Source organism: Pectinophora gossypiella, chromosome 7 (assembly GCF_024362695.1).
Source record: "Pectinophora gossypiella chromosome 7, ilPecGoss1.1, whole genome shotgun sequence".
NCBI lineage: Eukaryota > Metazoa > Arthropoda > Insecta > Lepidoptera > Gelechiidae > Pectinophora > Pectinophora gossypiella.
The window spans coordinates 3,819,243-3,833,283 of record NC_065410.1 but is presented as its reverse complement, the minus strand read 5'-3'; the positions used below and the strand labels follow the sequence as shown (position 1 = coordinate 3,833,283).

Genomic DNA, 14,041 nt, shown 5'->3' with positions numbered 1-14,041 from the left:
GTAAGTATGTAGTCGTTACATGAGCCATGCCAGGGGCCTTTGGCCGCTCAATAGTAACCCTGACACCAGGGTTGATGGGGCTGGTATTCCAATTCACAACCCACACGATAAGAAGAGGTCCCCTGATAGGATGTAGGTATCGAATAACAGATTTCCACTCCTCGCGATCTTTTGCAGTCTCTGCAGCTTGCTCCCATGACATGCTGAGAGTTTTCAACTCTCGATCAACCTATATTTGGATTGAGATAATATTTTTTAGATACGCATAAAAAAATCATTAGCTTAAAACACACTCCATACTCAAATCTAACTCTTAACGTGTGCCTTACGTAAGTGCGAGCGAGACTTAGTCCGCCCCCTCTCTCTTTTACTCCTCAGCCGCTTACTGTCAATTTAAGACCAAAGCGCAAAGTAAGACCCAGAGGGGGCGACGTCTGCGACCGATACGAATCGGTGCGGGGCGGAGAACTAACGTACGGTCACGAGCATTAATAATTATGTATACACTTTGGTACCATGTCACATTAACTTTTTTGACAAATTGAACTGTAAGTCTCACTAAATGTCAAATAACTAACCTAACATGGTTAGTGCGACAGAGTCTTAAAGTGGGTACATTATATTGCTCATGACTGTACTATACCTAGTACTTATCTATTTTTTTTTATTCTATGCTTAAGTCACTTAAGAGCCACGCTTTTCTCGGTGTAGCATTTTCTGTCTCTACTTTTGACTTTATAAGATAATTATGACAATTGGGTCGTGTATACGTTCAAGATAAATTATGAAATTCTGATTACTAAATAAAGACAGATCTAAAGGTGACAAAAAACGTTTCTTTGTTTCTATTTAACGTATTTATGAATTTTAATAAAGAAAACCAAATAATAAGTCCGACATTTTATCACGTTTTTCTATGACGTCACAGTGTGCTTTTTCATACAAATTCCATACTAATTACGTGTTTTGACGTTTAGTAAAAATTAACTGCTTTGACTAGTTGGAAATTAGCCTATTGGGGTAGTCAGACAGAGGTACAGACATTACACGATGAAAGTAGATTATGTAAGAAGGAAAGGTACCGTAACATTTTTGTCAACCATAATAATGAATACCCATATTTCTCCCCTCAGATGTCAAGACCATCCTCAAGTCGGTGTCAGGCCGGCTGGGCAGCGGGGAGCTCACGGCCATCATGGGACCCTCGGGCGCTGGCAAGTCCACGCTGCTCAACATACTCACGGGATACAAGTAAGTACCATCTTCTAATGGACCCGGACGCTTTATACAAATAAACCTCGTTTTACACAGACACTACATATTGACATTATCGTACACTCGCATCTGTGTGTGTGACGTCTGACACCATACGATTCAAATCTAAACTATGTTTGAGTGTGAGGTAAACCTAGCTCAGCCGCTGGTGGGGAGCGGAGAGTGGCCTTTCTATACGTAGTATTATTCCTTATTCTATGCTTATGCATCAAAGTCGTTACATGAAAATATCCAGCCTACGTATATACGTCCCACTGCTGGCCACAGGCATCCCCTCAATCAACCGGTATGGAGCATACTCTTATCACGCTGCTTCACTGCGGGTTGTTGGAGGTGTTTTTTTTTCCGACTAATAGTCGGGACCAACGGCTTAACGTGCCATCTTAAGCACGGAATCATTTACTTTTTCGGACAATCAAGTGGTTCAAGCCTGTCATGTCCTTAGCAAAACAAAATCAGTGGAAAAATATTTTTAGAGGCATATACATTTTTATCGCCGTTTCTATAGACATACAAGTAGTGTTGGGCAAGAGTACGCTAAATAATAGTGAAGATATGTGAAGACTGGAGTGGATTTGTGTAATCTGATTTCGGAGCTCTTATTCACTACGAGTAGTTGATTATCTACCTAATGAAAAACAAAGTCGAATTGTTGATCTGGTTTCACATTTTTTGTGACTGAAACGCTTACCTTGATATTCTGATTAAATTCGACAAAAATAAAACAAAATCGCTAATTAGCACCCGAAATTAAAGGAGGTAAACCATACAATTTTGCAAAGGTTATTCGTTCACTCACCTTTTCAGAGCGTAAGCTGTACGTAAATTAAAAATAAATTATTATACCTGAATCCCAAAGGTCTTAGTGACAATGACAGATATCGCGTTGTCCCTTGTTTTCTTCCTTGACAGGAGCGTAAATATTCATTTTGTCTCTTTTCTTTTTGCAATTTCATCTTACCGGCCAGTGTTCGGAAAAACATACGCGCTCTTTTGTTTGAGTATTTTATGATTATGAGGAAGTTTTAAAAAAGGTGTTTTATGAAGCCACCTTTTGTTGCATTTCTGAAAGGCATAATGATAAATGAAAATTGTCAATATTTTTTTATTTTTAAATCACATTGTTTCTTTTTCTGAAATTCTTATACGCAAAGAGACTGTATTTAGGTAGCTTAAGTATTTAATTGAGCAGCCAAATTCGGTCAATGCCCCAGCGAATACTTTAAATGACAACCTAGCATGACGTGCATAGCACGGAAAATGACGAAATCGTGTTTTGTTGTTCTTGAAGATGTTTTGGTAGAAACATTTTACTGTTACTATAGGTACCTACATGTACGAAGGGAAATTGTTAATACGTGCAAGTTCTTATTTAAAACTTGTATTACATACACTGTTATTTTTTATTATTATTTGACGTGTTATATTGTATGTAATGTATGTTTAAATAAATAATAATAACGTTTATTAAACATACCTGATAATAGCATACCTGATTTATGTTAAATTAAATACACCCCTAGCTACAACACTAGTAGCTACTTGTCCATTGGTGCTCTACGTGGAATAGTTTTGGTGATCCAAGAATTGGTGATCTAAGCTACGGTGCTCTGTGTGGAATACGTCACGAAAATATAGATATACTATAGTCCGTTCAAAAATGATCTTCATAAAAGGTAAACAAACCTGTTACTACAAAGAATGTTCGAATTTCACCTAAACTACACAAAGTATTCTTCTAATAACATCCGTAGCACTCAATAGATGTATGATTTCTTAGCTCAATGTGAAATTAACGTAAAATAATCATTAAAAACACATTTTTTCATGTAAACACAAAAATCAAACAAAACCTCACACAAAAAAGTTGACATCATAAATTCTTGTTAATCTGTGGCTAGCTGTCAATTTGACGATTAGTGATGAGACATTTCATTCAGGTCAGGAAAACGAGTCAGTTCCGTGAATAACTTAAGTGAGTGTACTGTACTTAATAAGCCGAAAAGCGCAGAAAAAATTACTTTCAAAGTGAGTTAGTGTAACCACAAAGAAACATACAATATATATTTTAATATTATCATACAAAATATCCAACCAACCCAAGAGAGTCAGTTCATTTTGATAAAATAACTTGAGCTAAAATCAATTCAGCACTTCACTAGTACGCAGTTTGACACAGATAAAAAATATCGGCAGCCATGTTTGTTTACCTTTTATGAAGATCATTCTTGAACGGACTATACAATTTAGATTATACTATAATTAGTTGGAATAAATCGAGGTTTTGTTGAATAAAATCATGCACCTTAATCAGATTTTTCAAAAAGACGCGTGCTTTTCTCTATAAAGCGACGATATAATAGCTTACTTTGTTTCTCTGTAAACTTTATCGCTGTGTCGCCTCGATACGTCACCTTTCTCTATTTATATCGCCACGAGTACTGGGTGTGACAGATTTCTTTGTTTGCGTCCGTTTGTTTAAAATCTTGAACTGAGTCAAGACAAAGATTACAGGTAAACAATGTTAAAAGATAAAGAAAATCTATAGGTAACGGTTCGTGTATTATACCTATTTGGTAAATAGATAAAATAAGAATAATTAAAGCACATAATAACGGGTTCTTACCGCGTTTAAATGGGGATATGTTACAATCTTAAAACAATGTATAAAATAAGAATTATTAAGACAGTTGGTTGTTGAGCGATGGGCTTACGATCCGGAGGTCCAGGGTTCGAATCTCAGTAGGACATCACAAAATTAGAAACATAATGCTCACCTCGAGATTTGGCTGTAGATCCATGTGTCGTAATTGTTACCATGTTGTTGCAGAGCTAAGTATGTTTTATTGTAATATCTTTTAGTTTTGCGTCGTCTTTTCTCACCATAGTACCTATTCTATAACTTGCATACTTACGTTTAATTGGGTTACAGTCTGAATCTCAAAAAGTGTATTATTTCATAAGGTTTATGTCTGGAGCTCGGTGGCGCAGCGGTTAACGCGCCAGTTGTTGAAGCAACTTTCGCAAAGGCCGGTCATAGGATGGGTGACCACAAAAAAAAAGTTTTCATCTCGAGCTCCTCCGTGCTTCGGAAGGCACGTTAAGCCGTTGGTCATAATAACCATCAATCCGCACTGGGCCCGCGTGGTGGTTTAAGGCCCGATCTCCCTATCCATTCATGGGGAAAGCCCGTGCCCCAGCAGTGGGGACGTTAATGGGCTGATGATGATGATGATGATGTCTGTAACCTGTTATGTGTGTTTATTAAATAAATACTTATATAATATATAAATTAAACACAAAAACACGTGGCTCTAAAATGAGTGAGGATGAAAATCTTGTCGGATAACAGTTTGTCGAAATATTTTTTAAGCCCATATTGCTCTCACATAATCTCTCCGGTTGAATGAGAGAATGTTTGTATATAAGCTGCTTATGTTATGTGTTACGACCTTTATTTGCTGAAGGACATCGCAAGGGCTAAAATATACCTAAATGTTTAACGTGTTATCATGTTATGTTGTTTGTTAGAATCCGGTTTCGCGGCCTTTGCCTCGTGTTTCTTTTTGTTGTTTAGAATCTTTTTCCTCGACAAATAACAATAATTTTAAGTGTTATATTACAAAAGTTAGGCGATACTTAAGTATTTGTTAAGGCTGCCATACTACGATAAATAAGTGTACCTACATAGGGTATAGTTACAACCCGTAAAAAAAACTTTGGAGGATGATTCAGACCATGATTCCGAGTTGAAAATTCATGACTTTTTTGCGTTTTTAAATTTATTTTCATTTTCATAATACATAAAATTAAAATGGCAAATTTTTAAAAATCATCAATTTAAATGTAAACCAGTAAACTACGTATTGGTACAAAGTCCTACACTTCGCGTTATTAGTTCGATCAAAATCTTTATAAACATTTCCGAGAAGAAAAATATGAACTTAGGACGAAACATTACACAATAACAATAGTTCACGCTCTAGTTTTGGTACAAGAGTCCACAGTATTTTCATTCAATACATTGTTTTAGGTTTACGCGGTTATTATCATAATTAAAACACATAATAACGGGTTCTTACCGCGTTTAAATCAGGGATATGAGACTCCCCTATAGGGAGTGATTTAAACGTGGTAAGAACCCGTTTTTATGTGTTTTAATTATCATTCAATGTTAGAATGTTTATATTAGTCATTCATTGTACTCTATCCTGATTACTCATCAAATCACGGAACACGAACATTACATTTTTGGTATATTAAATACATTTTTATCATTGTTTACAACTGACATAGGTATATTATAACATGTCATGATATGTGTCATGTTTATTTGCTCTATAAATTTAATATTGCGTATAAAATGGTAACTCTCCCCCCGCACCAACTTGTATCGGGCGCCGAGCTATATTTACCTCACCCCCTCTGGGTTTTACTTTAGTCAGTCAGGAGTAAGTCTCTGTCCGTCTCGTTCGCACTTACGCGGTATGATTGCACATGGTAAGAATACGATAAGAAATGAAAACCACCCCAATTTGAGGTCTTCTATCGTGTGGGTTGTGAGGTGGATTACCAACCTCATCAATCTGGCGTCAGGGTTACTATTGAGCCGGCAAAGGCTCCTGACATGGCTCATGTAACGACTACTAACTTACATCAGTAAGTAGTAACCGGCACCAACGGCTTAACGTGCCTTCCGAAGCACGAATCGTCTTACTTTCGGACAATCAGGTGATCAGCCTGTAATGTCCTAACCAAAATAGGGATCACAAAGTGATTTTTGTGATATGTCTCCACCGCGATTCGAACCCAGGATCTCCGGATCATGAGCCCAACGGTCATCCACTGGACCACGGAGGCCGTTAAATTTAAGGTTAGATTATCACATACCTCCGAAAACACATTTCTCGGATAGCATACCTATCCTACGGGTTTCCTACGAGGTTTTACTTCACCACTGCTTTAAGATCCAACATGTATTCGAAAATCATTGGTTTAGCCTCGTGCTGGATTGAATTTGAATCTCAACCTTCTTCCAGTTAGGCTAGGCTCCAATATCTGAGATATAGAAGTTAGAGGCTCCAGGCGTGCACGTGATGTTTTTAATGGCTTACAACCTCTGAAGTCATAATGGAATAATCAATTAATTATAAAAGCAATGCAATGGATGCAACGGTAACTGAACTTCGATCGAGGCCGCGTGACCTAGTTGTGACTGATAGCGATACATCCGGCTGTGACAGTATCGTGGAGTCCTTTGTTGAAGATAGGACATTAGTAAATGAACAAACATTTACCAACGATCAGGGGGGTTAAAAAGGCCACATTTCAAAAAAGCAATATTTCAATTTGACATTTACTTATTTACATACATAAACTCACGCCTATTTCCCACTGGGGTAAGCAGAGACTTGATCCTGATACACTTCTCTTACTTCCTACACATTCATCAATCGCTTCATACACACACGCTGGTTCAGAGTAGATCGTACTAAACCTTTTCTAAGGATATCTCCAATTTGGTCAATGTAAGTCCTTCTTGGTCTTTCTATGCCAGCCCTACCATCAACTTTCGCTTTACAAACTGCTTTCGCAATTCTATTATTCTCTCAAAATTAACGATGATGAAAACAAATGTTTCGTAAACATTTCCTCGTCCAAAACTGCAATGCTTCCTGCTACCGATCTGGTTACCGGTTCCTCGTGTCAAGGGCAGTGGCAATATGGCGCATTACCGTGCATTACACCTGACCGCACGAACGCCAGAAATGATAATATTTTTTTACCAGCTTCACCGCAACACGATTCCGATACGATGGTTGGGAAATCTGATTGGGGTTTAAATACTCGTAAATGCCTCCATGCCAAAGCGTGGTAGCCCAGTTGGTAGAACGCTTGCCTCTCACTTTGAGGTCGCAGGTTCGAATCCAGCACAGGCCTAAACCAATGATTGTCGAATTTGTTTTCGAATTCACGAAGCAAATGGAATTCTATAGTCTCTGCTTATCCCGGTGGGAAATAGGCGTGAGTTTATGTTCGTATGTTAATTTAAGAGCCACGTTTTTCTCGGTGTAACATGTGTGTTGCATAGCAGCATGGGATGTGTCCCATGCTGCTCCATTTCTGTACAGCGAGGAAATGTGGCTAGAGTAATGGGCACCTTTGCGCGCGGATTAGTCAGGGGCAGGCTTTTTCTCGACTGCAGTAAATAGCACAGTGTCGTGCAAATTGTTGTAATGGCCCCGATTCCTGCAGGCACCTCCTAATTTTACTTTAAGTTATATCTGTCATTTTCTTATCCGCGGAAAAGGAAAGGGACGGATGATTGACAGCTCTTAATTTTAGGAAGAATGAGTAAATGAATGAATAACCCGGGCGAATCAAAAAGGTATCTCGCTGGTATGCAAACCGTTTGACGTGTGCTGTCAACATAATTCTGTCGGGTTATTGGCCAATGTAAAATTTTTAGACGGTTGTTTTAGATTTGTGCTTAAAATGGACGTGTGTTCCTTAAATTTTATGATTGTCGATTACCCGTCCCTTTCCTTTTCGGCGGATAAGAAATTGACAGATATAACTTAAAATAAAATTAGATGGTGTTTACAGGAATTATCACCACTATAGTATGATTGTTAAGATTAAGTTTATTACACACATAAGTATAATATGATAGACCTCCTTATAATAATTTTCTTTATTCTGGAAAAAGGGCTACCCATTACAATACACTTCGGAAAAATAAAAGTGTAAAATTTAAACTAAATTAAATTTTAAAAGGAAAAGTAAGCAGTGTTCTACGATATGAATACGACAGACGTTTTACTGCATAGTACCGAGATTTATTTCGCAATTTGCGTTGAAGCAAACCTGTCTTCAGTACTAAACCTGTTGCCCTATAGTAATAACTATTACCTATGTTGTAGTCAAGATAGAGAAAACCTAGATCAAGAATAGGTTATTGCTTTCATTTAAAAAAAAAAGATATAAACATAAGACACTAGACTAATTGGTATTAGTAATTAGTTAGTTGGGTAAGGTACCTTACAAATAAAAAATAAACCAGGGATGAACGTGGGTTTAAGTATTTGACAGCCAAGCAAAGTTTCCCACGTTCATACCTGGTTTATTTTTTATTCTTCTTCTATCATGTGGGTTGTGAGGTGAATTACCAACCTCATCAACCCTGGTGTCAGGGTTATTATTGCGCCGCCAAAGGCCCCTGACATGGCTCATGTAACGACCACCTTCTTACATCAGTAAGTAGTAACCGGGACCAACGGCTTAACGTGCCTTCCGAAGTACGGATCATCATACTTTCGGACAATCAGGGGTGGTTAGTGTTGTGTAGTCTTCAACATAGCTGCCTAAGCCGCCTGTTGTGCCTTTCTGTATATTATGCCCATTGTGCTCAAAAAAGTTTTTTATCTATCAATAGCTGGTGAGTGGATGTACGTTCTATACACCTCTGCCTACCATTTTGGTGATACAGGAACCTATATGTAAAAAAAAACTACGTAACCGTTGGTGGGTCTTTATCACTCTCATAGTCCTGGAAGCAATTTCTGTTAGAAATAAGTTGTACCTTTTGTTGTCATATCGTCTCTTTATTGGGAAAACCACGTAAGAGGCTTTTACAAAAATCACATCCCAACAAAAACATTTTCATGTAAAAATGTTGCCAAGAGGAGATCATATCATCAGATCTCATGTAGCGCCAAGTTTCTAACTCTACACGTCCTAATTATACAAACTATAAGTTCACAAACTCTATACGTTAGGCAAAATATGGGGCTTGGGCGCGTATATAAAAGTAAGTGCGCAATGCAAACAAATGTCAAATAGTAATATTATTGCTTTCTTAGATGAATTGCTTCGAAGTGGCCATTTTAACCTCCCTGTTCTGAGGTTTTCATAGAGGTGTTTTGATTTATAGCGTATTTCCTATGTATGCAAAAAAAAATATTACGTTATGCTATACGATATTGCTTAGGTAATGTTGAGTTTGCCAATGTTTGCACACTGTCACTGGTCATTGGAAAATTACTCGTACTCATGTGTTGCATAACAGACAATTTTGCGTAAACATCGCCTTATATATATGGTTAAACAAAAAATGTTAATTGCGATGTAGTCCCATAAAGAAAAGATTTTGTAGGTACAATCTTCTGGCTCTATGAAATAATAAATTTGGAGCAAGCAAGACAAGTATGTCAAGACGGAAGCAAATTAAAATCCCTATTCTCTGCTTACCTTTAAGTTCATTATTTGTCTCGAAATTTGAATGCCTAAGTACCTAATAAATATCGATAATTTTTTTTGACGTGACTTATTGTAGATTTGCCGCAGATGGCATTAACTACTTGGCCAGTGTCGATTCGAGTATAGATAAATAATACGTAGGCACGAAAACTGGTTTTTAATTGTTTGATTTGATCTTCCACGGTAATAAAGGGAAATACTGTAAAAATAAAAGCTAAAAGCGAAAAAAGAGGGATGGAACATCATATTTCTAATAAGTAATGACATTGTGCGTGTTATCATAGTATAAACATTTTAATTTTCGCAGTAAAACCCACCAAAATTATTATTTATTTTAAATACACTAAAACAAATACTCCCAGTCAATCAGAGTCGCAGTATAACCCGACCGCGTTAAAAGCACCACGCGCTAATATACGTAATAAGACGATGCGTACGTTCTTAATTTGACACGATTTTATTGAATATATATACCGCTGTGTACGAATGTATAGCTAAACAAGCGCCAAGTTTTCGCCGCATTTTTGTATCAAGCGCTGTATCTGCGGTAGTGGTGAATCAATTATATTGTCAATCAATCAGTCGTGTCTCTAAGTCTACCTGTGGATTGATGTTGTAGTCGTGAAATCACTAGCTACCTACTCATTTAACTAAGTAATCTAGTACGTAGCACTGTTACCCTTGATATCATCATCATCACCAGCCCATTAACGTCCCCACTGCTGGGGCACGGGCCTTCCCTATGGATGGATAGGGAGATCAGGCCTTAAACCACCACGCGGACCCAATGCGGATTGGTGGTCATTAACGACTGCTAATGCAGCCGGGACCAACGGCTTAACGTGCCTTCCAAAGCACGGAGGAGCTCGAGATGATAACTTTTTTTGTGGTCACCCATCCTATGACCGGCCTTTGCAAAAGTTGCTTAACTTCAACAATCGCAGACCGAGCGCGTTTACCGCTGCGCCACCGAGCTCCTCACCCTTGATATATTTTACCTTAAAGGCGGCAGACTGGCGGCAGATCATTTTCTCGTCACGTCACTCATAGCTATTTTCCTCACTCATAATTGTTACAGCTCTCTATTAACCTCTGTTCACGCAAACCGGTCTTACCTTGTCCTTGACAGACAACCATTAAGTTACTATAATATTTTGTTGTAAAGCTTTAAAAAAAAAACAAGTTTTCAGTAGTTTGAGGTTTACGCGGTTATTATCATAATTAAAACACATAATACCGGGTTCGGGTGAAAAGAGATACTTTTCAATATTTTAACGGCAAGGGATGTACTGCCACTGACAACAACAAACAAAAAAAACAAGACAATCGACAATAACCAACAAACATCAACAGCACAACAATCCCTTCTTCGACCATTCCATTCATTCTTTCTTGTTCTTTCGCAAGTATTTTGATCCATTCATGCTTCTCTATTTTAATTGTGACTTAAATATCACCATATAATAATAATAATAATATCAACATATAACAGTCATCATCACCAGCCCATTAACGTCCCCACTGCTGGGGCACGGGCCTTCCCTATGGATGGATAGGGAGATCGGGCCTTAAACCATCACGCGGGCCAGTGCGGATTGATGGTTATTAACGACTGCTAATGCAGCCGGGACCAACGGCTTAACGTGCCTTCCGAAGCACGGAGGAGCTCGAGATGAAAACTTTTTTTTTGTGGTCACCCATCCTATGACCGGCCTTTGCGAAAGTTGCTTAACTTTAAATCGCAGACCGAGCGCGTTAACCGCTGCGCCACCGAGCTCCTCAACAATCGACATATAACAGTACATAACATCTTTGTTCAATCCACATCGATCAGTGTTCATTATTTATGTTAATTAAACTGTCGGCGGATGTACATTTCTCATCAATTGATTGGGTAGTCTTTATTGTTGGTAATCGGACACTTTCTTTCCTCGGCGAACAATGGTCCACCTAGGCATAGAATAAAAAAAATAATACTAAAGAGAGAACGGTAAAACCTCGCACCAATTCGTATTGTAAAAAATAATAAATACAAAAATTGTTAATATAAAAATTAAAAAAACTATAAACTAGAAATTACAATAAATAAATAGTAAGAATTATAATTTTGGAGTATCCTGGGTGTGACATATGTGTCTTAAGTTAGGACCTGAGTGAACCAAGCTAATATAAGCGTAACAATCATCATCATCATCAAAGTCAACGTTTATCGGTATGCAGCTAGAGTTAATAGGCATTTATTAGGTAAGCGTGTCCCACATTAGACCAAATTATTACTTCCAAATAGATGAGTTTGAGGTCAACGGCCTCATAATAAAAAAATAACTATACCTGAGAAATTGAAAGTAGCGCCGGTTAGTGGGAAATTGAGGAGTAACAGGTTGGCATGAGGAGGGATGAAAGGTGTATAACGAGGAAAGTTATGAGTGTGAATGTGGATGGATTTTGGGGTAGGGGATGACCCAAGAAAGTATGGATGGATTGTGTAAAGAAGGATATGTGTGTGAAAGGTGTGAGTACTGAAATGACTGACAGAAATGAATGGAAGAAGAATACATGTTGTGCTGACCCCACCTAGAGTGTGATAAGGGAAGGAGGATGATGAACTGTGTAATTGAACAAACGTACAATGTACATACATACCGTCATGCGTCATGAGCAATATCATGTACCCACTTTAGAACCCTCGGGTGATCAGCCGGCCAAATCAACCAAACTAATTAAGGAATCACACATTTATGGTTTGCTCTAGAGCAATAAGGCCGCCCAAATTGTACTGTATTCATGTGTTATGTCTGATTGTTTAAATGTAGTTATGTGCAATAAAGTAAATTTGATTGATTGATTGATTATGGTATGTGCCCACCGGGATTCGAACCCGGGACCTCCGGATAGCCTAATGCTGAACCACTGGACCGCGGAAGCTATTCAAGCAAGCAAGCATTTTAAAACAGGTTTTACTTTTATATAGCTACCTGTACAGTCATGAGCAATATAATGTACCCACTTTAGAACCCTGTCGCACTACCATATTTGACATTTAATGAGACTTACGGTTTAATTTGTCAAAAAAGGTAAAGTGACATGGTTTCAAAGTGTATACATATTAGTACTCGTGACCGTACATACACACATACATACATAGCGGTCAAACACATAACCCTCCTTTTTGCTTCGTCGCAGTCGGGTAAAAAGATAGTAGTCCTTCCGATGGGAATAACTAACTTATAACCAATTACGTTATAATTTATCATAATGTGTTATCTTATTATTTATTTACATTTAGATACGTTTATTGGCTGTTTGTTGGGCACTGGTAAATATTTACTACATGACTATTATTTCATATCCTTCTATTTAGATGTTTAAAGAGATAATGTTGTTTTCTGTAACGCTGTTCAAATGAATTTGATCAAGACAATTTTGTAAACAAATATAAGTAAGTAGGTTTATATACATACCGGGTGTTAGTGGCCAGTGATGTGTCGTTCCAGGGAATGTTTCCACTTTACGAACGTTCCCGGCCGAAAAATGGCGCAATACTTAGGCAGAAAGAGCTTTATTAACCTAACCTTTAGGCAGATAAGACCAAAGTATAAAAAAGAACAATTTGAAAAAGAAAAGCAGCCAGTAACCTCACTATTAAAGAGTTTTACAACGGGAACTGTTATATATATTAAATTACAGGGTAATCATATAAAATAAAAACTGCATACTCAATCCCTATTGCATTGACGTCAATGCAATAGGACTCCGGAACCATCAAGTTTCATTTCAATGGGAAATCGTTAGTTCGGGTTTGGAATTCGGATAGTTACTACGTCCTGTATAATTTTAATACATTTTCTTTTAATAAATCCTTTTAGCGTAATAAAATTGTTTTTTTTTTAAAAGCATCCTGACCCGCCCCGTAATAGAACCTTCCCAAAACTCAAAACGTGATAGCCCTGTTCAGAGAACCCGTGACTTACATCGTAGGGTCACCGGTTCGAATCTCGACTCAGGCTCTAAACGACTGAATCCGACTTTATGAGCTTCACGGTTCGAATTCCGGCTCGACACATCACAAAAATTACTTTGTGAGCCCTGGTCTGGTTAGAATATGCAGGCTGATCACCCGATTGTCGGAAAGTAAGATGATCCGTGCTTTGGAAGGCACGTTAAGCCGTTGGTCTCGATTACTATTTACTATCTAATGTAGTAGTCGTTACGTGGGACATGTCAGGGGCATTTGGCGGCTCAATAATAATCCTGAGACCAGGGTTGAATGTATAGGCATTCACCCACACGATAGAAGACCTAAACCTAAACCCCAAACCTTCCTTCGGTCTAAACCTTCGGGGATAAAGACTTGATAGAAAATTGACAATATAGAAAGCTCGGTGAGGTTAGTGTAGGGTACTTAGTTCATCTTGCGATGGATGTACCTTTGACTACCCCTCTCTTTGTAGGTTATCCTATTTGAGGCTCCAACCTCTACAAATACTACCATGTATTTTGTAGAGGC

At 38.0% G+C, this 14,041-nt stretch overlaps 2 protein-coding genes across 4 annotated transcripts in view; both read left to right on the top strand.

Moving 5' to 3' along the window:
• The window catches only part of LOC126368190 (equilibrative nucleoside transporter 3), a 418,002-nt gene that overhangs the window by 53,190 nt on the left and 350,771 nt on the right, over positions 1–14,041 (top strand). Inside the window, exon 8 of one of the 2 annotated variants that reach the window (XR_007566551.1) lies at positions 7,847–7,867. The exons of the other annotated variant lie outside the window; for it this stretch is intronic. The gene's annotated coding sequence lies outside the window, so the exon portion shown is untranslated. Of the gene's footprint in view, positions 1–7,846; positions 7,868–14,041 lie in introns of those variants that run through there. 2 annotated transcript variants of the gene reach the window in all.
• Positions 1–14,041, top strand: part of LOC126368171 (ATP-binding cassette sub-family G member 1) — a 53,646-nt gene that overhangs the window by 21,790 nt on the left and 17,815 nt on the right. For both annotated transcript variants that reach the window (XM_050012060.1, XM_050012059.1), the window contains one exon: positions 1,134–1,251. In XM_050012060.1, the coding sequence (XP_049868017.1) occupies positions 1,134–1,251 (118 nt within the window). The remainder of the gene's footprint in view (positions 1–1,133; positions 1,252–14,041) is intronic.